Raw genomic sequence first — 22475 nt, 5'->3', positions numbered from 1 at the left:
GCTCAAAAGAGAAAGAAACAGTTAGTTAGAAGGAGATACAAGAGAAAGATAAGAGACGCAGACGTGTCAAGGTAAGACCAAACGGGAAAGATAATGGGGTTTATGAGTGGAAGGGACGACCGTTCTCAAGGTGATTGCCTCGAGATTGGGAGAACGGCACATTTCACTTCAATTAGAGGTCAATTGTGTTTCCCATATTCTCTTTTTTACTCCAAAGTTCAATTTTTGAATTTTTGAAATTATTATTTGAAACATTTTGTTGCTCAAAAATTGATTCTAAATCCTAGAATTTAGATAATATGAAGGCGCAAAATTTAGTAGACACTTTTTCAAGAGCAGATGTATAAAATATTGATATTTCTTAGCGTTAAGGTGATATGTTTGTACATACTCGTATTTTTATTTGCAGTATGATTGGGGAAAATGAATATTGAATTCGTATTTACCATAGAACGTACAATACAACTATAGGGCCCTCGAACAATTTCTCAAACTACCAAGAAGTAGCAAAGTTTCGCCGTTTTTTTACATATAAAACGAGATGACAAACGTTCGCCAAACTGTTGGCAGGCTCTGATCAAACGCTAATTGGATGTGTAGGGGGTTCCAACTATGCTTATTATATCTTTTTTACCGGTGTTTTGCCATTCATGACCAAGACAACTAGCAAAAGTTTAAAGTAGCTCCAAAATCGGGTCAATGTTTGCCATGAACAGGGAAAGTTTTCAAGTATACAAGATTTTCAATTTTTTTGAATAATTTTTAGAATACAAACAAAATGCAATGGTGAAATCTTAAGACACATTTATTTACACATTTTATTATACCCTGCAATTATTCCAAAATATATAAATATCCATTCAATTGTTTCCTGTAGCATTGACAAGCTCTGGGGCACGAGAAGCTAACTCGGTCATACTTCCCTGAAAAAGTGATAATTAGTCATAAACTAGAATATTCCAATGTTTCAAAAACGTACATTATACAGTTTTGCTTTGATACCACTTCTCTCTAAAGCAACAAAGATGACAGAAGCTTGAATTCCAGTGTTACATGCCACGTATACTTGATTTCCAGATTTCAAACCGAGATTGGCAATCTGTGCGTCAACATCTTGCTGACTAATAAACCCATCTGGACCGATTACTTTAGCCATAGGGAAACTGATAGCACCAGTTACATGAGATCCGGTGGCTTCTGGAAAAATGACATTTTTGTTTAATTTTTGTTGAGATATTTGGAATTGAAATTAAAAGGCTGAATTTACAAAAAGTAGCAAATCGAAACAGAATTTGGTAAGCTTACTGGTGTCCGGGAAAGTTTTATTGAGGGGCTCTTCTCCAGTGAACTGTGGTGTGGTTCTTGCATCGAGATAATCAACTTTATTTTCAGCAAATTCATTGAAAGGAATTTCTTCAAACTTTGCCAAAATTGTATTATCCAACGACTTGACATTGACGTTTCCAAGTTTTGGGGTGACGACGGAGTTATCAGTTGGCCCTCCAGCAGCTTTCCAAGCATCAAGCCCTCCGTTCAGAAGGCTCAAATTGGTTAATCCATAGGCCTGAAAATTATAATATATTCAGGATGTTTGAACTGGTAAATTTTGTAAAGCAAATATCCATCTTGTAGTCTTAACTATAAGTTCCGATTGTTCCCCTTTCAAGTTAACTTAAATATATTACTTACTTGAAATAATAAACAAACTGGGTTTCAATTATACTTGAATTATGTTTTGGCTGAAAAACAGTTCAAGAACTCCATGCGTGCACTTACTATTAGATAAATGTTCATGTTCTTTTTCCAACGCTCTCTCATTATAACTGCTGCCTCCAAAGTTCAATACCATTGTCTCTCGCTCATCGATGACTAATGGATTTGCAAACATTACCAACTATGATCATCATCATGCATTTGGGTATATAATGTCTAGATTTCATGAAAGAAAGTATCAATTTCATATTCACATTCTATCATGCTCTCCACTAAATTAGCAGGTCTTATTTTCCTTATTGCACTTTCAACAGCTGCTCCCCAGAAGAAAACTAATGTGACCAGACCTCCTCCATCTGAGAAAACTGTCGAAAAAGAACAGATTGTCCCACAAAACTCAGAGAAGTTAGAAAAAACGGAAAAATCAGAAAGGACAAGACAGGAAAGACAATCTGGATTTGGTGGACAAAGTCAGCAATCTAGTGGATTCGGAGGAAGCAGCTCAAATGGAATGGGAAGTTCTAATAGTCAGGGAGGATTTGGGAACCAAGAAAGTCAGTCTTCCGGCATGGGATCAAATAACCAAAGACAGTCAGGATTCGGTGGACAGATGGGATCTTCTGGATCTTCTGGATCTTCTGGATCCTCTAGTCAATCAGGTTTTGGCGGACAAATGGGTTCATCCGGTCAATCAGGAAGCAGTTCAAATGGCATGGGAAATTCCAATATTCAGAGAAACTTTGGAAAAAAATAATTTCATTTGTTTTTCTTAATTGCCCCACTGTTCTCAAATAAAATTAAGAATCAAAATTAATTTTCCTACCTTGAGTGTCCAATATGCTCTCGAGGCAAACATCATTCCTGCGGCAGGACCTCTGCTGTAGATGACCACCTGTTCGTCATTGTTGATTCCCAACAAGCGTAAATATTTTTCAAAATGCTCTGGCGGGTACAGATCAAATTTTATGTACTGCGATGGGAAATAGGCAGAGTCAAGGCCAAAGTGTGCAGCTCCTGGAATATGCTCTCCGGTATACGCAGCCACAGTCTGGAATTAAAAATGTTTTGTCAATTTAAAGCTAACTAGGGAACCGTCAGAAGGTGCCAATCGGACTTGTATATGAGAACTATGCCATTCGATAGCCCATGTCTTAAAACGGTTACTCGTGAAATTTTAGCGGCAAAACTCCAGAACCAAGCTCACGGCGGGCTCTCAAAGATCATAAAATAGCACTTTAATGAAGCATTGGAGGGCCAATTTTCCAATTTCACTTTGGTAGCTCATATCTTCATAGATAAATTTTTTACAGAAAAGCCACCAACTGATAAGTTGTTGATATTGTTGTAACGAACAAGTTTGTAGTTAAAAGTTTTTTTTCAAAAAATTTTTGTTTGAGATAAAAGCGCGTGAAGTGCGGCAACTGCTGTTGTTATTTTTATGCTGCTATTCCGTTTCTAATGATTTTCTCGCAAACAAAAATTTTTTGGTAAAAAACTTTCAACTAGAAACTTGTTCTTTACAACAATATCAACAACTTTTTAGTAGATGACTTTTCTGTAAAAAATTATCTATGGAGATATGAGCTACCAAAATGAATATAAAAAATTGCTTCGTTAGATCGTTAAACTTCTTCCTTACAGTGCTATTTTCCCGCCGTGAGCTTGGTTCTGGAGTTTTGCCGCTAAAATTTCACGAGTAACCGTTTTAAGACATGCACTATCGAATGGCATAGGTCTCATATGCAAGTCCGATGGGCACCTTCTGACGGTTCCCTAGTAAGTAGACGTACATTATTTTTTGTCAATAAATCAAAATTTCCGTAACATTTGGTCTTGAACTCCTTGTAGTCACGAGTGGCTGTTGGTGCATACGTAGCATCAATTAATCGTACTTTCTGAAAATATTATAATTTTTGACACGAAATTCCATGCGGTCAAGGCGAGTCAAAGGCGCCTCTTGCTCGCCTCTTCACCATCTTACGCCATAGCCTTTCTCGAAAGCAGATTTCCTAGTTTGGTAAAACTTGAAAAAAAAACTCACATTGACATTTTGCATCAACCATTGTGGAGTGACAATAGGGTTTGTACTCATAGCTCTGAAATAAGAATCAAGAGGATGACAGTTGACAGATGATATGTTAATGTTAATAATTGACAGAATAATGACAGACAAAAATGTTAGTGAACACGACGAAAAAGGTGCACACCTTTTGAAAAATAGACTTATCATTTTCGTGTTGGTTGAGAGTGAAAAACGAGGGAAAATTGAAATGAGACTGGCCGGTTTTCTGAGTGCTGTTTCGAATTAAAATTTATAGACATTTTGCGTCGATAGCCTGATAAGACTCACGTAACTGAAGTTGCACACACTTTTTGTGGCGTTTTAATAGACGTTGGAAAGGAAATTGGCAAGAAACACGTTCAAATGGCAAAATACTGAGAGATGTGACAGGGCGTGAGAGACATAGACGGCTGAGAAAGTGATATACTATTTGATGATAGAGAGAGGGTCTAGAGTGAAAGGAAAATACAGGTCAAATAGGTGCCCGTTTAGTTGTGGGTCAACTAGAGGTAGGAACTGTTTTTTAAACAAAACTGAATCTCATTGACTATGTTCAACCTCCTATAAGTTATTTGTTTGATGTTTGAAAACATGATTTCACTCACTTAACAAATTGTCGCATGAACGATAAAATGGCAAATTTGAGTGTAAGCCAATTAGAGAACATTTTCGAATTTTAAGTTATGTTTTTGTCTTATAATGGTAGACATTAACGTTTTCATGCCTACGTGCCTACCGGTAGTTCTCGAATAACATTTATTTTCATTGAAACAATTGGATAAGATTTCAATCACTACCGGAAATTTGCCATTAGCAGAATAATCTTTCAACCAGTTTTTACAATATTTTCTAGTTTTTTTGAATAACAATAGATGTTATTTCAAACTAAGTATTTTCCATATTTCTATATTTCTACATTCCTTTTCATTTCAAAAAATTGAATTGTCATATCGGATTGGGCAGTTTTGTGGATTTGCAAAGATACGCCTCCCACCCCAAGTGTATACGCTAGGTAGGTGTAGGTGTGGAAGGTTTAGAACAATCAAGAAACAAGTAGCCAACTTCTAGATTTGATTCAATAAATATTGGAAAATACCTTTGTTTAACAGTTTTACTGCCAAATGAGAAATGTCCATAAAAAGCCTCTCATCGTCGGAAAAATTCAATGTGTACCATATAAAATAACATTTTATTCAGTTTATTCCGGTTTTTGTTAAAACCGGGGTACAACTCTCATTTTGACATCAATTGATCCGGAACGTTTTCCTTGCTTTCCAGTTTTTGTTGCTTCTGCTCATCCGGTTGAGCATTATCGCCTGTATTATCCGTAGACTTGGTGTTGTTGCTATTCTTGCTCTTCTTGCCTTTTTTCTGGTTTTTCAGCCCCTTCTTTGTCCCTTTCAGAGGTACGTACTCTTTCCTCAGTTTGAGCCATTTCCTGCCAATTCGAATAATTTCAATTATGAGAAGAACATTTAAAATTGATAGTCCAGCAATGGCTGCAATCATGTACCATCTGAAAAATTAATCTTTCATGATGAATATATAATTTTAACTTACGGCCATTCCACTGGTTTGTAAATTACTGTATCGGTGCAAGGACCAGAAGAAGATGTTTCATTATCTGAAAAAATTAAATACATATAACAAGAACAGAGTTTTATTTGTTTTCAGTCTTAACAACATTTGAGAAACAGGAATGCGGTCTTTTTTAATATAAAATGTTTCCCTTACCATTTGCGGACCGATAAACGCGGTAATCTCCCTTGTCAGATGTAGAATAATAATCAATATTTTCTGTAATTAGAACTCTTTTTTTTAATATTTTCTCAGGATCCACTGCTTACCATCAGAAATATCGGAAAACCCATGGCAATTGGAGGCCAGAAAACCAATGAGAAAGATAACGCGAATTTCTGCAAATAATCTTGACTTATTTAAAATCATTCTGAAAAGTTTCTTCAACAAAACTAACGCATTCTTCGATCCGGTAGATAAAACAATTACAATTTGAGTTTTGGTGATTTGGAAAATCGATAATAAATAATGGTGGATAATGAGTATTTCTTATATATCTTCACGTTTTTTAATTAACAAATTAGAAACATGTTAAACTTTTTTTTTCAAATTTTATAACTATAAAATAACCATAGAAAGTGAATTCACTTTAGACATCTAAATCCAGAAAAGAAAATAGCGAATTTTGAATGAATTCAGTATTTTGTTAATTTGACAATAACTATTGTTCTGAAATTATTGCTTTGAATGGTTTTGAAGATACTTCAATCCTTTTTGTCATTCAAATTTTTTATGTACAAACAAGACGTAGAAAAGATACAGCTCTTGCCTTTCTAGTTCATAATTTTTGGAAGATTTCTACAATTTTTCCAGCTGCCTTTTACTGTAGAGTTGTCTTAACTTTCTGTAATTTCCCGAACCATCATCAAAGTTCTAGGAAAAAAGGCGTGTGCAGTTTGATCTTCATAAGTCTCTTATCGGAAAATGGGTCGAAAGGTCTATAAATTCTGATTAAGTTTCCTGAAATTGGTCAGTCTCCTTTCGATTATACCACGTGTTATAAGTGGTTTAACTGAAAATGATAATATTTTGGTCTTTATGTATTTTTCTAGTTGCCATATCATCTGGAAGTCTTGGTTTTACAAGTGCAAATTCCATTGTCACACCACAATGGTTAATGCAAAATTTTGATGTGAGTTAGTCGGTCTTATTTATATTTTGTAAAAATTTTAAACTTTTAGAATGTTCGTATAATTGACGCTTCATATGTTGAAACAGCGGCTCTGAACAATGCCAAATTCAACACAAACCACCCAGAAATCATTATTAGTGACATAGTATGAATAGATTCAAACCAAATTCAAAAATATGTCTTTCTTTTTTTTTAGAAAAGCCCCGATTTGTACACGGATGAGCACATTCCAGGAGCTGTACACTTTGATCTAGACATTGGCAGCTACTCATCAGAATATATCAAGCATGATCTGTATCCACCAGAACATTTTCAGAAGTATCTACGATTATTGGGAGTGAACAATGGAGATCAGTTGGTGATTTACAGTAACGGTCCAGCTTCTGGAATGAAGTTTGCATCAAGAGCTTATTGGACTTTCAAGGTAGGAAACATCATTATAAATAAACATTTTAATGGATCAATTAAGCAAGAAATAACACATTATTTATTTCCAAAGCTTCGCTGATTGTTGGAGTTTCCCATGAAGACTGACTTTCTTGGTTCCCAAATCCTCCCTGACTATTAGAACTTCCCATTCCATTTGAGCTGCTTCCTCCGAATCCACTAGATTGCTGACTTTGTCCACCAAATCCAGATTGTCTTGCCTGTCTTGTCCTTTCTGATTTTTCCGTTTTTTCCAACTTCTCTGAGTTTTGTGGGACAATCTGTTCTTTTTCGACAGTTTTCTCAGATGGAGGAGATCTGGTCACATCAGTTTTCTTCTGGGGAGCAGCTGCTGAAAGTGCAATAAGGAAAATAAGGCCTGCCAATTTAGTGGAGAGCATGATAAAATGTGAATATGAAATTGATACTTTCTTTCATGAAATCTAGACATTATATATCAAAATACATGATGATGATCATAGTTGGTAATGTTTGCAAAACCATGAGTCATCAATGAGCGAGAGAAACAATGGCATTGAACTTTGGAGGCAGCAGTTGAAATGAGAGAGCGTTGGAAAAATAACATGAACATTTATCTAATAGTCCAGAAACTTCATGAACTTTTTCAGCCAAAATAAAACACAAATATGACTGCAAAACATGCGAAAACAGTGTTTGTAGGTAGATTTTTTCTGAATTTTTTTCAGATGAAGCATTCTTACGTAGTTACAGAGTCAGCGTTTATTTAGTTTTCTGTAAACGGAAATGCGATGATGATATCTTTCAGTCAGAAAATGTCATTCTTATAGATGTATGGTTTTACAACTGTAAGCCTCCTGAACGGAGGGATGGATGTTTGGAAAGCTGCTGGAGGGCCAACTGACAACGCCGTTGTCACCCCAAAACTTGGAAACGTCAATGTCAAGTCGTTGGACAACACAATTTTGGCAAAGTTTGAAGAAATTCCATTTAATAATTTCGCGGAGACTAACACTGTATACTTGGATACTAGGATTCGGGCACAGTTTGATGGAGAAGATCCTCTTGCCACCAATTTTCCAGGAACCAGTAGGGATTTCTTATTCTCGTGCTTTAAGTGCCCTAAATTATTCTCTTCCAGAAGCCAAAGGATCTCATGTTACTGGAGCAATAAATTTCCCAATGGCGAAAGTAATTGGACCAGATGGATTTATTAGTCAGCAAGACGTTGACGAACAGATTTCAAGTCTTGGCCTTACTTCTGCCAGTCAGGTTTTCGTCGGATGTAACACTGGTATGCAAGCATCTGTAATCTTTGTTGCTCTAGAGAGAAGTGGTTTTAAAGCAAAACTTTATAATGTAAGGTTTTTTCAGAAATATTTGAAAGTGATTCTTGGTTTTTTTTAGGGAAGTATGTTCGAATTGTCCTATCGCGCACCAGAGCTTGTAAACGCAACTGGGATTTAGTATAAATTATTCTATAAAATGAAACTGTATTTTCAATGCGGAACTAAATTTTATAAAATGATTTTCCGTTTAACTTTCTCTACACCCCAGTTGTCACATTTTCAATAACACCCTGACGACAATCGCACATTGCCGTTAGGATCGGAAGTTGAGTGCAAAGGCGGGTGGATAGCGATACATCATCTATCATTCAACATACACACACATACAAACATTTTATTCGTTACGAGGAATATGTCCTATACTCTATTATGGGTACCACTTCAAATCATATCCTCATTGGCGGCTTCAATGCTGAGTCCAATCCAAGCCATTGCAGTGTAGGCGAGAGTTGAAGCAACAAGGACGGCAGTGTAGATGGCATTCATCTTGAGGTGTTGTTGGGAGAGTTGTTGGGATCGATTTGATCGTGATTTGAGTGAAAATTTCCTCCTTATTTGTTTTGCAGTGCGTTCAGTGGTATTTTCTATGTTAAACTAACAGAACAACGGTGACTCTATAAGTATTTATTGACGAAGATCTAGTAGACTACACAAAAGAACGGAGAACAAAAGGTAAGTAAAAGTTAAGACTGATTCGATGAGCATCTCCTGTTGGGCGGTGTTGTACACGTGTCTTGTGGTCGTCGGTGTAGACGTGGAAAGGTCACCACGTGGCTGCTCGCGTCCGTCATCCTTTTGTGCATGCGGTAGTGGTTCACGTGTTTAATAGATTGACGTCCTTGTTCTTGGTTGCATGATGTAGTTCTCAGAGCAATGTGGATGTGGATTGTTGGTAGTAGTGATCTTCGCCAGTAGAGTTCAATTACAGTAATACTTATGCAATAATTATAGAATAATTATTAAGTCGTGAATAATGGAGATCCTTCTCCATGCTATTCGCGACATTATTTATACCAACTATTTGTCATCATTTTGCTGATAACATCTATAAAAATAATCAGAAAAGGTCAAAATGTAAACAACGAAGAAAACAAACAAAATTCATTTCAAATTTAGAAACACGTGAATGCATTTTAAAGTTTTTCATCAAAAAAAAGTTTCATAATTTATTTCACCAAGTCTTGAAGTGCATGTTTACAATGCGAACCTTATTATACACCGATTAATTTAAAAACGAGAGCCCAATAGGACAAAATAGGGCTGGCTGGATGATTTTTCATGATACCCTTTAATGGGCGACAAAACAATTCAGAATTTTTGTTAAAAATTGAACATTTTTAAAAATCAACTAGAATGTTTGCCCGCTCTCAATATAACTTTAAAAGTCTGTCAATGACAGGTTTTGGAGAAATTCTACAAGCGTAGAAGGCAGTGAGTTTCAATTGGAGAATTTCTGATCAAAACTAAATTTTGTGTGAGTCTTGTTTACTCTAAAGTAAGCTTGAACGAAGTTAACGTTAAGTTGGGCTTGTTAAAGCCGAAGTACTGGTCATGGGGCTCACAAAAAGATGATCAGAGCTGAAGTCAGTTGCTCGGCAAATTGAGGAGGTACCTAGGTGAGGAGACAGTTATTTAGTGTCATTACACATGTGTAAAGCCACTCAGTAGACCCAAAAATTTTACAATTTCTGCTTCCAAATACGTTATCCGGTCTTGCCACGACAAATTTTTAATAGTTGCGATGGGGTATGCGCCTTTAAGGAAGTGGTAATGCAATTGGAAATGAGTAGGAATTATTATATGAAATTAAATGTATTTTCACAATGAAATTTAATTTTTTCTGAAATCGAAAAAAAAATTTGATGGTGCGTTTCTAAATTTGAAATGATTTTTTTAAAGAGTTTTTTTTTGCGTTGTTTACATTTTGAGCTTTTCTGATTATTTTTATAGATGTTATCAGCAAAATGATGACAAATAGTTGGTATAAATAAGGAGGAAATTGTCATTCAAATCACGATCAAATCGATCCCAACAACTCTCCCAAAAACACCTCAAGATGAATGTCATCTACACTGCCGTCCTTGTTGCTTCAACTCTCGCCTACACTGCAATGGCTTGGATTGGACTGAGCATTGAAGCCGCCAACGAGGATATGATCTGAAGTGGCAACTGAGCCCTAGCTGCTAATAGTGACCTATGTTTTTAGTCTCACAAATGAAGGTTTATGTGTGGTGTTTTTTGATATTAAGTTTGCACGTTTGTTGCAAAAGATGGTAAAGAAAAATGCAAAGTATAGAGTTTTGCTAATTTGAAAAGATTGGAGACGTCATCATTTCCGCTTTTCAATTCTTGCTCATTTTGCTGAGGCACGAGCTTCTAATTGATTTTCGCGGAAGGACTTCATTTTTACATCCAAACCATTCACAAGAAAAGGAAGTCAAAGTAGTATCAAACAATACCTACATATTTGGAAAAAACAATACCTATGTGGAAGCTTACGCTTATAGTTAGACTAGGCTACCACGAAAATTTCAGAGGCGGTACTAAACTCTAAACCCCGGAAAATTCGGTTTGAAATATTTTTGAGTTCATTTTTTAATTTATTTGGTGACCATAGTATGCCTCAAAAAGTGGTTTTTGTAAGTTTTCAATAATTTGAACGATGCTTGGTAATAGGCAAACATTTGGATTTTGTTATTATTTTTTTGAAAGAAAAATCTGCAATATGCTCTCTTATCTTCAACTAAATTTAAAATCGTTGAAGTTTATTTTCAAAAAACTGACGTTCTACTACGATTGTCATCTCTATATGTCCTCAAATTAAAAAAGAGTTTCTAAAGAATTTATGAGAAACTGTAATAAAATTCAAACTCTTTAATTTTATAATTTTCTTAAAATTACCTATTTAAGTAGATCCAAAATTCACCGTTGAATCCGTCGTACTATCATTCACATTGGAAAAACTGAATTTCACGTTGCTATTTTATTTTTCTCGAAAGGTCACAATTCACAAGTCAAAGTTTGTTTTGGCCATTTAACGTTTTTCTCGTTATTTCTGTAAATTTGGCACTTTGTAAAATTTCCAATAAAATGCTCAATTCGTTCAAAATCACAATCATAGAGTGTCTTCAATTATTCACATCGTTACTTCTGCTTTCAATCTTTTCATGTGCACAGCGTGGCTCTTCAAGGTAATTTTTTTTGTTTGTTTTCAGACTGAATTCTTGACTTTCAGAGAACGAAAATCCCAACGAGGAAACAGTGATATTTCAGTATCACAAACACAGGTGTCAGAACGACCATCAGAGCGCGATCAGAAAAGGAGTGAGGTTAGTCAAAGGAAGCAAAGGAATGATGTGTGAGTGAAGTTGGTGTGAGGTGTAACATCATGGACTACAAGCTACAAATACTACTAACTACAGATTTTTCAATTGGCTGAGAAATGAAGTCAGTCATGTCAAATCCTACTTTCAGACAGGACTCAATCCGAATGTTCCGTGGCCGAAAGCCCCCTCAAAAAGGAAAGCCGGCAATGGAGATAAAGTCAGAGCGATCAGATTCACAGCACACGCTCACCATCACTGTTCCACTGGGAAAAGCTTCAAGGTAATAATTGCTAATCGAAATGCAAATAAATTATATTTTCAGAAACGATCAACCGCCTTCCAATTTGACTGAGGAAGCCGCGAAGAAAGTCGCCGGAACTGGAAGAAATGATGGGAAAAAGGTGCAATTTGCTGAGAAGTTGGTGAACAAAACAAAATCACCATCAACTGGACCGTCTACGTCGAAGAAACTACAAAAATCTCAGAAAACTCAAAAATCATCCAAAAAGTCGCAGAAAAAATCGAAGAAGAGTAAGAAATCTTCAAAAAGTAAGTGACATACATACAGACACTAATTTACAGAATCGTTTTTAGTTTTCAGAAAAATGAAAGAAGAGTTTGGGTGATTTGAGAACTTGTACTTTTGATAATAAATGATTTTGAATATGTTCAAGATTGAATAAAATTTTGCAATTTGTTTGAAACTGTTCCAAGTATATAATAATTTCAGCTGCAATAAAAATTATAATTCGATTTTTTTTCTTGGTTCGCATGTAAAAATGCACATTTTAAGGTCATTTATTTTCTGAGTGGATCTGAGCAAAGATTAGATTTTACTTCTCATGCACTACGGTTTTTGGAATCATCAATTTTTCATATTGTCTTTTCTACCATTAAGTTTTCAAATTATTTTCTTGAAAATTAAATTACCTGAAACATGCCCCTATTTGTTCACAAGATACCCTATGCCAACAAAGGACTTTTCAGACGTCTGACAATCACTAGAAATTCTTGTTTCCTAGTCTTCGGTCTTCTAGTTCTTCTCGCTTTCCCACATTTATATATAGTAGGAATTATTATATGAAATTAAATGTATTTTCACCATGAAATTTAATTTTTTTTTCTGAAATTGGGAAAACATTCGATTAGGCGTATCTAAATTTGAAATGAATTTTTTAGAGTTTTTTTGCGTTGTTTACATTTTGACCTTTTCTGATTATTTTTATAGATGTTATCAGCAAAATGATGACAAATAGTTGGTATAAATAAGGAGGAAATTGTCATTCAAATCACGATCAAATCGATCCCAATAACTCTCCCAACAACACCTCAAGATGAATGCCATCTACACTGCCGTCCTTGTTGCTTCAACTCTCGCCTACACTGCAATGGCTTGGATTGGACTCAGCATTGAAGCCGCCAACGAGGATATGATCTGAAGTGGCGCCCATCAAAGTGTATCGGACATCCTCGTATTGAATAAAATTTTTGTATGCGTGTGTGTTTGTTGTTTGATAGTCGATGTATTGCTATCCAATCAAGTTTCAAGAAGTTTTCTAGCAATGATGGCCGGTTATTCGGAGAGTTTGGAGAGAGCAAACACTGTTGTTTTTGCACCTTTTAGAGTAGTCATTTCAATGTTTGAGGTGACACGGAGGCGCCTCTCACCCGCCTCTCACTCGAATTCCTTGCGCCGAACGACATTGAGCAATTTATGGGCGGGTTTTCATTGAAACTCTGTCAGTATTTTGAACTACAGAAATGAAAGCGCTATGAGTCTCATAAATGAAGTTGTTTTGTGTATTTTGTGTTCGTCTTCTGAAATTGAAACTGTAGAGCATTTGCTGAAAAACAACTCTCAGTTGAATGTTTTATTCATATCTTCAAATAAAAATAGTTTCACTATGTTTTTTCATAATACTTACTCATGTTATGAAAAAAATCTGTCATCTATGTTTTGTTAGTTGAACTTTCCTCCTATCTGTACCTGATCAGATTTGCAATGCAGTTCATCATCAGTTTTTTGGTATAAAACGCCCATAGATGTCTCACTAGAAATATCGGTCACTCAGTTTCTGAATTCAATTCTGAAAATGTTTTCTTCAAAGCTAGCTATTGTTCTTCTTATCGTTGCTTTTGTTGTGGCTTCTGCTCAAAATAATAAGGAAGGTGGACAACAAAATGGTGGAGAGAACAAGAATGGAGGAAAAGCAACAACTGCATCGAATGGTTCTGGAGGTGCTCCAAATGGACAAGGAAATCAAAAAATAGCTGGAACTGATGGAAACAGTGGGAATGGAAAATCTGGACAATCTGGGCAAGGCGGACCTCAAAAGAGTAATTAATTTTTTATGACCCGATTGTTTCATAAATATGTTGAAGCATTAATTTTGTTTTTATTGTAAAAAACGAACTTTCAATCAAGGGGACTTTTCTAGTCAGTCACACAGAAAAACCGGTAAAGTTTCGGTCACTGTTTCATATTTATCTCAACATAATTGCTCATTGTATCTTTTTGAATTGTTTACACTCTTGAAAACTTTTTATATAAGAACTAAGTTTGTGAAAATAGAAAACTAGAAAATAATGTTTTTTTGATAAGTTTGGAAATCAATATAAACACAGTCTGCCACTCGCGAAACAAGAAACTGTTTTTTAATTTTTCCTTGGATAGTCTTCTTGAAATTACAGTTTAGAATAGATACTACATTTCGAACTCCGCTGATCCCGTTATATTTTAATTTCCATTGGAAAAAACACATTTCAGGTTGCTGTTTTATTTTTCTTGGAAGTTCAAATTTCGCATGGTCTTCCGGAAGTTTTATTCCCTAAAAAAAAATCTGAAAATTAAAGGTAACATCCTTGATGCAATCAGAAGTCCACTTTTGAAGCAATTTTACGAGTCTCGAAAATAATAAAAAATTAATTGAAAAATATGCAGAACGACTTTTTATAGTTTAACGTGCTCCTCTGTTTAAATCTCTGTAAAAACCAATTTTGAAAAAACTGGAAAAAACTTTACAAAGGAAATTTTCTAATAACTCCGTTTGCTCAAAAGTTGCCTGAAAAAACTGGCGTCGACCTTTCTCTAGTTCAAACTACGCCCCTGCTGCCAAAGTTTCAATAAAAACCCGCATATAAATTGCTCAATGTCGTTCGGCGCAATGAGTTCGAGTGAGAGGCGCCTTCGTATCACCTCAAACATTGAAATGAAATGATTACTCCAAATAAGTGCAAGAACAATAGTATTGGTGGCATCACTGCGAGGAAAGTGAACTCCCTGGATAATAAGGCTATATTTGCTAGAAAACTTCTTGAAACTTGTTCGGATAGCGATACATCGACTGTCAAACAACATACACACGCATACAAAAGTTTTATTCAATACGAGGATGTCCGATACACTTTGATGGGTACCACTTCAGAACATATCCTCGTTGGCGGCTTCAATGCTGAGTCCAATCCAAGCCATTGCAGTGTAGGCGAGAGTTGAAGCAACAAGGACGGCAGTGTAGATGGCATTCATCTTGAGGTGTTGTTGGGAGAGTTGTTGGGATCGATTTGATCGTGATTTGAGTGACAATTTCCTCCTTATTTGTTTTGCAGTGCGTTCAGTGGTATTTTCTATAAGTTAAACTAACAGAACAACGGTGACTCTATAAGTATTTATTGACGAAGATCTAGTAGACTACACAAAAGAACGGAGAACAAAAGGTAAGTAAAAGTTAAGACTGATTCGATGAGCATCTCCTGTTGGGCGGTGTTGTACACGTGTCTTGTGGTCGTCGGTGTAGACGTGGAAAGGTCACCACGTGGCTGCTCGCGTCCGTCATCCTTTTGTGCATGCGGTAGTGGTTCACGTGTTTAATAGATTGACGTCCTTGTTCTTGGTTGCATGATGTAGTTCTCAGAGCAATGTGGATGTGGATTGTTGGTAGTAGTGATCTTCGCCAGTAGAGTTCAATTACAGTAATACTTATGCAATAATTATAGAATAATTATTAAGTCGTGAATAATGGAGATCCTTCTCCATGCTATTCGCGACATTATTTATACCAACTATTTGTCATCATTTTGCTGATAACATCTATAAAAATAATCAGAAAAGGTCAAAATGTAAACAACGAAGAAAACAAACAAAATTCATTTCAAATTTAGAAACACGTGAATGCATTTTAAAGTTTTTCATCAAAAAAAAGTTTCATAATTTATTTCACCAAGTCTTGAAGTGCATGTTTACAATGCGAACCTTATTATACACCGATTAATTTAAAAACGAGAGCCCAATAGGACAAAATAGGGCTGGCTGGATGATTTTTCATGATACCCTTTAATGGGCGACAAAACAATTCAGAATTTTTGTTAAAAATTGAACATTTTTAAAAATCAACTAGAATGTTTGCCCGCTCTCAATATAACTTTAAAAGTCTGTCAATGACAGGTTTTGGAGAAATTCTACAAGCGTAGAAGGCAGTGAGTTTCAATTGGAGAATTTCTGATCAAAACTAAATTTTGTGTGAGTCTTGTTTACTCTAAAGTAAGCTTGAACGAAGTTAACGTTAAGTTGGGCTTGTTAAAGCCGAAGTACTGGTCATGGGGCTCACAAAAAGATGATCAGAGCTGAAGTCAGTTGCTCGGCAAATTGAGGAGGTACCTAGGTGAGGAGACAGTTATTTAGTGTCATTACACATGTGTAAAGCCACTCAGTAGACCCAAAAATTTTACAATTTCTGCTTCCAAATACGTTATCCGGTCTTGCCACGACAAATTTTTAATAGTTGCGATGGGGTATGCGCCTTTAAGGAAGTGGTAATGCAATTGGAAATGAGTAGGAATTATTATATGAAATTAAATGTATTTTCACAATGAAATTTAATTTTTTCTGAAATCGAAAAAAAAATTTGATGGTGCGTTTCTAAATTTGAAATGATTTTTTTAAAGAGTTTTTTTTTGCGTTGTTTACATTTTGAGCTTTTCTGATTATTTTTATAGATGTTATCAGCAAAATGATGACAAATAGTTGGTATAAATAAGGAGGAAATTGTCATTCAAATCACGATCAAATCGATCCCAACAACTCTCCCAAAAACACCTCAAGATGAATGTCATCTACACTGCCGTCCTTGTTGCTTCAACTCTCGCCTACACTGCAATGGCTTGGATTGGACTGAGCATTGAAGCCGCCAACGAGGATATGATCTGAAGTGGCAACTGAGCCCTAGCTGCTAATAGTGACCTATGTTTTTAGTCTCACAAATGAAGGTTTATGTGTGGTGTTTTTTGATATTAAGTTTGCACGTTTGTTGCAAAAGATGGTAAAGAAAAATGCAAAGTATAGAGTTTTGCTAATTTGAAAAGATTGGAGACGTCATCATTTCCGCTTTTCAATTCTTGCTCATTTTGCTGAGGCACGAGCTTCTAATTGATTTTCGCGGAAGGACTTCATTTTTACATCCAAACCATTCACAAGAAAAGGAAGTCAAAGTAGTATCAAACAATACCTACATATTTGGAAAAAACAATACCTATGTGGAAGCTTACGCTTATAGTTAGACTAGGCTACCACGAAAATTTCAGAGGCGGTACTAAACTCTAAACCCCGGAAAATTCGGTTTGAAATATTTTTGAGTTCATTTTTTAATTTATTTGGTGACCATAGTATGCCTCAAAAAGTGGTTTTTGTAAGTTTTCAATAATTTGAACGATGCTTGGTAATAGGCAAACATTTGGATTTTGTTATTATTTTTTTGAAAAAAAAATCTGCAATATGCTCTCTTATCTTCAACTAAATTTAAAATCGTTGAAGTTTATTTTCAAAAAACTGACGTTCTACTACGATTGTCATCTCTATATGTCCTCAAATTAAAAAAGAGTTTCTAAAGAATTTATGAGAAACTGTAATAAAATTCAAACTCTTTAATTTTATAATTTTCTTAAAATTACCTATTTAAGTAGATCCAAAATTCACCGTTGAATCCGTCGTACTATCATTCACATTGGAAAAACTGAATTTCACGTTGCTATTTTATTTTTCTCGAAAGGTCACAATTCACAAGTCAAAGTTTGTTTTGGCCATTTAACGTTTTTCTCGTTATTTCTGTAAATTTGGCACTTTGTAAAATTTCCAATAAAATGCTCAATTCGTTCAAAATCACAATCATAGAGTGTCTTCAATTATTCACATCGTTACTTCTGCTTTCAATCTTTTCATGTGCACAGCGTGGCTCTTCAAGGTAATTTTTTTTGTTTGTTTTCAGACTGAATTCTTGACTTTCAGAGAACGAAAATCCCAACGAGGAAACAGTGATATTTCAGTATCACAAACACAGGTGTCAGAACGACCATCAGAGCGCGATCAGAAAAGGAGTGAGGTTAGTCAAAGGAAGCAAAGGAATGATGTGTGAGTGAAGTTGGTGTGAGGTGTAACATCATGGACTACAAGCTACAAATACTACTAACTACAGATTTTTCAATTGGCTGAGAAATGAAGTCAGTCATGTCAAATCCTACTTTCAGACAGGACTCAATCCGAATGTTCCGTGGCCGAAAGCCCCCTCAAAAAGGAAAGCCGGCAATGGAGATAAAGTCAGAGCGATCAGATTCACAGCACACGCTCACCATCACTGTTCCACTGGGAAAAGCTTCAAGGTAATAATTGCTAATCGAAATGCAAATAAATTATATTTTCAGAAACGATCAACCGCCTTCCAATTTGACTGAGGAAGCCGCGAAGAAAGTCGCCGGAACTGGAAGAAATGATGGGAAAAAGGTGCAATTTGCTGAGAAGTTGGTGAACAAAACAAAATCACCATCAACTGGACCGTCTACGTCGAAGAAACTACAAAAATCTCAGAAAACTCAAAAATCATCCAAAAAGTCGCAGAAAAAATCGAAGAAGAGTAAGAAATCTTCAAAAAGTAAGTGACATACATACAGACACTAATTTACAGAATCGTTTTTAGTTTTCAGAAAAATGAAAGAAGAGTTTGGGTGATTTGAGAACTTGTACTTTTGATAATAAATGATTTTGAATATGTTCAAGATTGAATAAAATTTTGCAATTTGTTTGAAACTGTTCCAAGTATATAATAATTTCAGCTGCAATAAAAATTATAATTCGATTTTTTTTCTTGGTTCGCATGTAAAAATGCACATTTTAAGGTCATTTATTTTCTGAGTGGATCTGAGCAAAGATTAGATTTTACTTCTCATGCACTACGGTTTTTGGAATCATCAATTTTTCATATTGTCTTTTCTACCATTAAGTTTTCAAATTATTTTCTTGAAAATTAAATTACCTGAAACATGCCCCTATTTGTTCACAAGATACCCTATGCCAACAAAGGACTTTTCAGACGTCTGACAATCACTAGAAATTCTTGTTTCCTAGTCTTCGGTCTTCTAGTTCTTCTCGCTTTCCCACATTTATATATAGTAGGAATTATTATATGAAATTAAATGTATTTTCACCATGAAATTTAATTTTTTTTTCTGAAATTGGGAAAACATTCGATTAGGCGTATCTAAATTTGAAATGAATTTTTTAGAGTTTTTTTGCGTTGTTTACATTTTGACCTTTTCTGATTATTTTTATAGATGTTATCAGCAAAATGATGACAAATAGTTGGTATAAATAAGGAGGAAATTGTCATTCAAATCACGATCAAATCGATCCCAATAACTCTCCCAACAACACCTCAAGATGAATGCCATCTACACTGCCGTCCTTGTTGCTTCAACTCTCGCCTACACTGCAATGGCTTGGATTGGACTCAGCATTGAAGCCGCCAACGAGGATATGATCTGAAGTGGCGCCCATCAAAGTGTATCGGACATCCTCGTATTGAATAAAATTTTTGTATGCGTGTGTGTTTGTTGTTTGATAGTCGATGTATTGCTATCCAATCAAGTTTCAAGAAGTTTTCTAGCAATGATGGCCGGTTATTCGGAGAGTTTGGAGAGAGCAAACACTGTTGTTTTTGCACCTTTTAGAGTAGTCATTTCAATGTTTGAGGTGACACGGAGGCGCCTCTCACCCGCCTCTCACTCGAATTCCTTGCGCCGAACGACATTGAGCAATTTATGGGCGGGTTTTCATTGAAACTCTGTCAGTATTTTGAACTACAGAAATGAAAGCGCTATGAGTCTCATAAATGAAGTTGTTTTGTGTATTTTGTGTTCGTCTTCTGAAATTGAAACTGTAGAGCATTTGCTGAAAAACAACTCTCAGTTGAATGTTTTATTCATATCTTCAAATAAAAATAGTTTCACTATGTTTTTTCATAATACTTACTCATGTTATGAAAAAAATCTGTCATCTATGTTTTGTTAGTTGAACTTTCCTCCTATCTGTACCTGATCAGATTTGCAATGCAGTTCATCATCAGTTTTTTGGTATAAAACGCCCATAGATGTCTCACTAGAAATATCGGTCACTCAGTTTCTGAATTCAATTCTGAAAATGTTTTCTTCAAAGCTAGCTATTGTTCTTCTTATCGTTGCTTTTGTTGTGGCTTCTGCTCAAAATAATAAGGAAGGTGGACAACAAAATGGTGGAGAGAACAAGAATGGAGGAAAAGCAACAACTGCATCGAATGGTTCTGGAGGTGCTCCAAATGGACAAGGAAATCAAAAAATAGCTGGAACTGATGGAAACAGTGGGAATGGAAAATCTGGACAATCTGGGCAAGGCGGACCTCAAAAGAGTAATTAATTTTTTATGACCCGATTGTTTCATAAATATGTTGAAGCATTAATTTTGTTTTTATTGTAAAAAACGAACTTTCAATCAAGGGGACTTTTCTAGTCAGTCACACAGAAAAACCGGTAAAGTTTCGGTCACTGTTTCATATTTATCTCAACATAATTGCTCATTGTATCTTTTTGAATTGTTTACACTCTTGAAAACTTTTTATATAAGAACTAAGTTTGTGAAAATAGAAAACTAGAAAATAATGTTTTTTTGATAAGTTTGGAAATCAATATAAACACAGTCTGCCACTCGCGAAACAAGAAACTGTTTTTTAATTTTTCCTTGGATAGTCTTCTTGAAATTACAGTTTAGAATAGATACTACATTTCGAACTCCGCTGATCCCGTTATATTTTAATTTCCATTGGAAAAAACACATTTCAGGTTGCTGTTTTATTTTTCTTGGAAGTTCAAATTTCGCATGGTCTTCCGGAAGTTTTATTCCCTAAAAAAAAATCTGAAAATTAAAGGTAACATCCTTGATGCAATCAGAAGTCCACTTTTGAAGCAATTTTACGAGTCTCGAAAATAATAAAAAATTAATTGAAAAATATGCAGAACGACTTTTTATAGTTTAACGTGCTCCTCTGTTTAAATCTCTGTAAAAACCAATTTTGAAAAAACTGGAAAAAACTTTACAAAGGAAATTTTCTAATAACTCCGTTTGCTCAAAAGTTGCCTGAAAAAACTGGCGTCGACCTTTCTCTAGTTCAAACTACGCCCCTGCTGCCAAAGTTTCAATAAAAACCCGCATATAAATTGCTCAATGTCGTTCGGCGCAATGAGTTCGAGTGAGAGGCGCCTTCGTATCACCTCAAACATTGAAATGAAATGATTACTCCAAATAAGTGCAAGAACAATAGTATTGGTGGCATCACTGCGAGGAAAGTGAACTCCCTGGATAATAAGGCTATATTTGCTAGAAAACTTCTTGAAACTTGTTCGGATAGCGATACATCGACTGTCAAACAACATACACACGCATACAAAAGTTTTATTCAATACGAGGATGTCCGATACGCTTTGATGGGTACCACTTCAGAACATATCCTCGTTGGCGGCTTCAATGCTGAGTCCAATCCAAGCCATTGCAGTGTAGGCGAGAGTTGAAGCAACAAGGACGGCAGTGTAGATGGCATTCATCTTGAGGTGTTGTTGGGAGAGTTGTTGGGATCGATTTGATCGTGATTTGAGTGACAATTTCCTCCTTATTTATACCAACTATTTGTCATCATTTTGCTGATAAAATCTATAAAAACAATAGGAAAAGGTCAAAAAGTAAACAAGAAAACAAAAATTAGAAAAATTCATTTCAAATTTAGAGACGCATTAAACACAATTTAAGATCAAAAATAAATCTCATTTTCAATTTTATCCATTCAAGTTTACAATGCAAAATGTATTATACACCAATAATGAAGTTTAAAACAGAACCCAAAAGGATTGTTGGGTGAAAAAGGAGAAATTCTACAGACCTAGAAAATAGTGAAAAAAAAATCAATGAGAAAATTCCAAATCAAAACTAAATTTTGTGTGGGTGTTGATAACTTTACATTTGAACTAGCATCCCGCAAGCCCAGTGGTATTAGCCTTTTAATATACATGCGTAAAATTTTGCGCCTGGCACTTCTGTCAGAGTTTTACAATGACTACAAAAAAGTTTAATTTTCTGAGTTTTTTATTTTCTTTTCGAATTTCGCATTTCGGCACCTACTCTTTTCCACAGAAAAACTTTACAGAAACTGACCTTTACCCAATTTGCAACACTGACGTACGACCTCCGCATGATCGGTTCACATTAGCCACCTCCACATAGGTCACTCGTGATCCATTTCCATAAAAGGAATATCCATCCGAAACAAGAACAGAAATATCCAAACAAGAAAAGTGACCACCACTTTCTCTTTTCTCCTCCAATTTTTTGGCAGATGAATGGATTGATGATCACACAATAGCTGTCGGTTTCCCATCATTCACAACCACCCGATCTTCTCATTTTTCCCGCCGTTATATTAATTCTTTTCTCTTTTATTTTTTGTTCGTTCACCATCTTCTTCCCATTTTTCCTGATATCTATGTGTCACCGATTATTTATCTATTTGTTACTTTTGTTTCAAATTTGTTCTGAAAGAAATAAAGAAAAACAATAACAAAGTAGA

General features: G+C 35.4%; 15 protein-coding genes, 1 non-coding gene and 1 pseudogene across 20 annotated transcripts; 11 read left to right on the top strand and 6 right to left on the bottom strand.

Moving 5' to 3' along the window:
• The first annotated feature begins 46 nt into the window (after positions 1–46).
• Positions 47–107, top strand: H12D21.17. Its single transcript, NR_070008.1, has one exon. It is a non-coding gene; the product is annotated as an Unclassified non-coding RNA H12D21.17 (non-coding RNA).
• Positions 108–787: 680 nt separating this feature from the next.
• mpst-3 (thiosulfate sulfurtransferase) lies at positions 788–4160 on the bottom strand (the record flags this gene model as incomplete). 3 transcript variants are annotated; one of them, NM_001269702.4, is made up of 8 exons in its annotated part: positions 4064–4160; positions 3921–4008; positions 3755–3809; positions 3504–3608; positions 2537–2761; positions 1306–1564; positions 980–1197; positions 790–923 (listed from the first exon to the last, which is right to left on the bottom strand). In NM_001269702.4, the coding sequence occupies exons 2-8, from the start codon at positions 3941–3943 to the stop codon at positions 861–863; spliced, it is 948 nt and encodes a 315-aa protein (NP_001256631.1). In that variant the 5' UTR covers positions 3944–4008; positions 4064–4160. The 3 variants fall into 3 exon arrangements, with proteins under 3 accessions (NP_001256632.1, NP_001256631.1, NP_001256630.1); NM_001269701.3 differs by having other exon boundaries at positions 861–923; positions 3755–4008; positions 4064–4139; NM_001269703.2 differs by lacking the exons at positions 3921–4008; positions 4064–4160 and having other exon boundaries at positions 788–923.
• H12D21.6 (Glycine-rich cell wall structural protein 1) lies at positions 1976–2467 on the top strand (the record flags this gene model as incomplete). The annotated part of the gene is made up of 1 exon (NM_074272.1): positions 1976–2467. One exon carries the CDS (start codon positions 1976–1978, stop codon positions 2465–2467), a length of 492 nt encoding a protein of 163 aa, NP_506673.1.
• A 792-nt stretch (positions 4161–4952) lies between the features above and the next one.
• H12D21.5 (uncharacterized protein) lies at positions 4953–5807 on the bottom strand. The gene is made up of 5 exons (NM_074271.4): positions 5751–5807; positions 5623–5691; positions 5510–5572; positions 5336–5399; positions 4953–5291 (listed from the first exon to the last, which is right to left on the bottom strand). Exons 1-5 carry the CDS (start codon positions 5752–5754, stop codon positions 5009–5011), a joined length of 483 nt encoding a protein of 160 aa, NP_506672.3. The 5' UTR covers positions 5755–5807; the 3' UTR covers positions 4953–5008.
• A 544-nt stretch (positions 5808–6351) lies between these two features.
• On the top strand, positions 6352–8430 carry mpst-2 (Rhodanese domain-containing protein). Its single transcript, NM_074270.2, has 6 exons — positions 6352–6485; positions 6535–6630; positions 6682–6909; positions 7721–7979; positions 8032–8249; positions 8298–8430. The coding sequence occupies exons 1-6, from the start codon at positions 6471–6473 to the stop codon at positions 8355–8357; spliced, it is 876 nt and encodes a 291-aa protein (NP_506671.2). The 5' UTR covers positions 6352–6470; the 3' UTR covers positions 8358–8430.
• On the bottom strand, positions 7008–7312 carry H12D21.16 (annotated as a pseudogene). Its single transcript has one exon. A coding segment is annotated over exon 1 (305 nt).
• Positions 8431–8620: 190 nt separating the features above from the next.
• nspa-2 (Nematode Specific Peptide family, group A) lies at positions 8621–8725 on the bottom strand (the record flags this gene model as incomplete). Its single annotated transcript, NM_001028836.3, has 1 exon — positions 8621–8725. The coding sequence occupies one exon, from the start codon at positions 8723–8725 to the stop codon at positions 8621–8623; it is 105 nt and encodes a 34-aa protein (NP_001024007.1).
• Positions 8726–10295: 1570 nt separating this feature from the next.
• Positions 10296–10400, top strand: nspa-6 (Nematode Specific Peptide family, group A; the record flags this gene model as incomplete). The annotated part of the gene is made up of 1 exon (NM_001028838.1): positions 10296–10400. The coding sequence occupies one exon, from the start codon at positions 10296–10298 to the stop codon at positions 10398–10400; it is 105 nt and encodes a 34-aa protein (NP_001024009.1).
• Positions 10401–10712: 312 nt separating this feature from the next.
• Positions 10713–12316, top strand: H12D21.2 (uncharacterized protein; the record flags this gene model as incomplete). Of its 2 annotated transcripts, NM_001392663.1 has the most annotated exons (5): positions 10713–11430; positions 11475–11568; positions 11714–11845; positions 11888–12114; positions 12160–12316. In NM_001392663.1, 4 exons carry the CDS (start codon positions 11330–11332, stop codon positions 11915–11917), a joined length of 357 nt encoding a protein of 118 aa, NP_001380103.1. The 2 variants fall into 2 exon arrangements, with proteins under 2 accessions (NP_001380103.1, NP_001256628.1); NM_001269699.1 differs by lacking the exon at positions 12160–12316 and having other exon boundaries at positions 11330–11430; positions 11475–11597; positions 11888–12122.
• Positions 12317–12899: 583 nt separating this feature from the next.
• On the top strand, positions 12900–13004 carry nspa-1 (Nematode Specific Peptide family, group A; the record flags this gene model as incomplete). Its single annotated transcript, NM_074268.5, has 1 exon — positions 12900–13004. One exon carries the CDS (start codon positions 12900–12902, stop codon positions 13002–13004), a length of 105 nt encoding a protein of 34 aa, NP_506669.1.
• Positions 13005–13658: 654 nt separating this feature from the next.
• On the top strand, positions 13659–13910 carry H12D21.3 (uncharacterized protein; the record flags this gene model as incomplete). The annotated part of the gene is made up of 1 exon (NM_074267.1): positions 13659–13910. The coding sequence occupies one exon, from the start codon at positions 13659–13661 to the stop codon at positions 13908–13910; it is 252 nt and encodes an 83-aa protein (NP_506668.1).
• Positions 13911–14986: 1076 nt separating this feature from the next.
• nspa-4 (Nematode Specific Peptide family, group A) lies at positions 14987–15091 on the bottom strand (the record flags this gene model as incomplete). Its single annotated transcript, NM_001028837.5, has 1 exon — positions 14987–15091. The coding sequence occupies one exon, from the start codon at positions 15089–15091 to the stop codon at positions 14987–14989; it is 105 nt and encodes a 34-aa protein (NP_001024008.1).
• A 1572-nt stretch (positions 15092–16663) lies between these two features.
• Positions 16664–16768, top strand: nspa-7 (Nematode Specific Peptide family, group A; the record flags this gene model as incomplete). The annotated part of the gene is made up of 1 exon (NM_001028839.2): positions 16664–16768. The coding sequence occupies one exon, from the start codon at positions 16664–16666 to the stop codon at positions 16766–16768; it is 105 nt and encodes a 34-aa protein (NP_001024010.1).
• A 929-nt stretch (positions 16769–17697) lies between these two features.
• Positions 17698–18490, top strand: ZC412.9 (uncharacterized protein; the record flags this gene model as incomplete). The annotated part of the gene is made up of 4 exons (NM_074266.2): positions 17698–17798; positions 17843–17965; positions 18082–18213; positions 18256–18490. The coding sequence occupies 4 exons, from the start codon at positions 17698–17700 to the stop codon at positions 18488–18490; spliced, it is 591 nt and encodes a 196-aa protein (NP_506667.2).
• A 777-nt stretch (positions 18491–19267) lies between these two features.
• Positions 19268–19372, top strand: nspa-3 (Nematode Specific Peptide family, group A; the record flags this gene model as incomplete). The annotated part of the gene is made up of 1 exon (NM_074265.1): positions 19268–19372. One exon carries the CDS (start codon positions 19268–19270, stop codon positions 19370–19372), a length of 105 nt encoding a protein of 34 aa, NP_506666.1.
• Positions 19373–20026: 654 nt separating this feature from the next.
• On the top strand, positions 20027–20278 carry ZC412.8 (uncharacterized protein; the record flags this gene model as incomplete). Its single annotated transcript, NM_074264.1, has 1 exon — positions 20027–20278. The coding sequence occupies one exon, from the start codon at positions 20027–20029 to the stop codon at positions 20276–20278; it is 252 nt and encodes an 83-aa protein (NP_506665.1).
• Positions 20279–21354: 1076 nt separating this feature from the next.
• On the bottom strand, positions 21355–21459 carry nspa-5 (Nematode Specific Peptide family, group A; the record flags this gene model as incomplete). The annotated part of the gene is made up of 1 exon (NM_074263.6): positions 21355–21459. One exon carries the CDS (start codon positions 21457–21459, stop codon positions 21355–21357), a length of 105 nt encoding a protein of 34 aa, NP_506664.1.
• Positions 21460–22475: the final 1016 nt, after the last annotated feature.

The sequence above is a fragment of the Caenorhabditis elegans genome, chromosome V, assembly GCF_000002985.6.
Source record: "Caenorhabditis elegans chromosome V".
NCBI lineage: Eukaryota > Metazoa > Nematoda > Chromadorea > Rhabditida > Rhabditidae > Caenorhabditis > Caenorhabditis elegans.
This window is presented reverse-complemented; position numbering and strand designations above follow the sequence as displayed.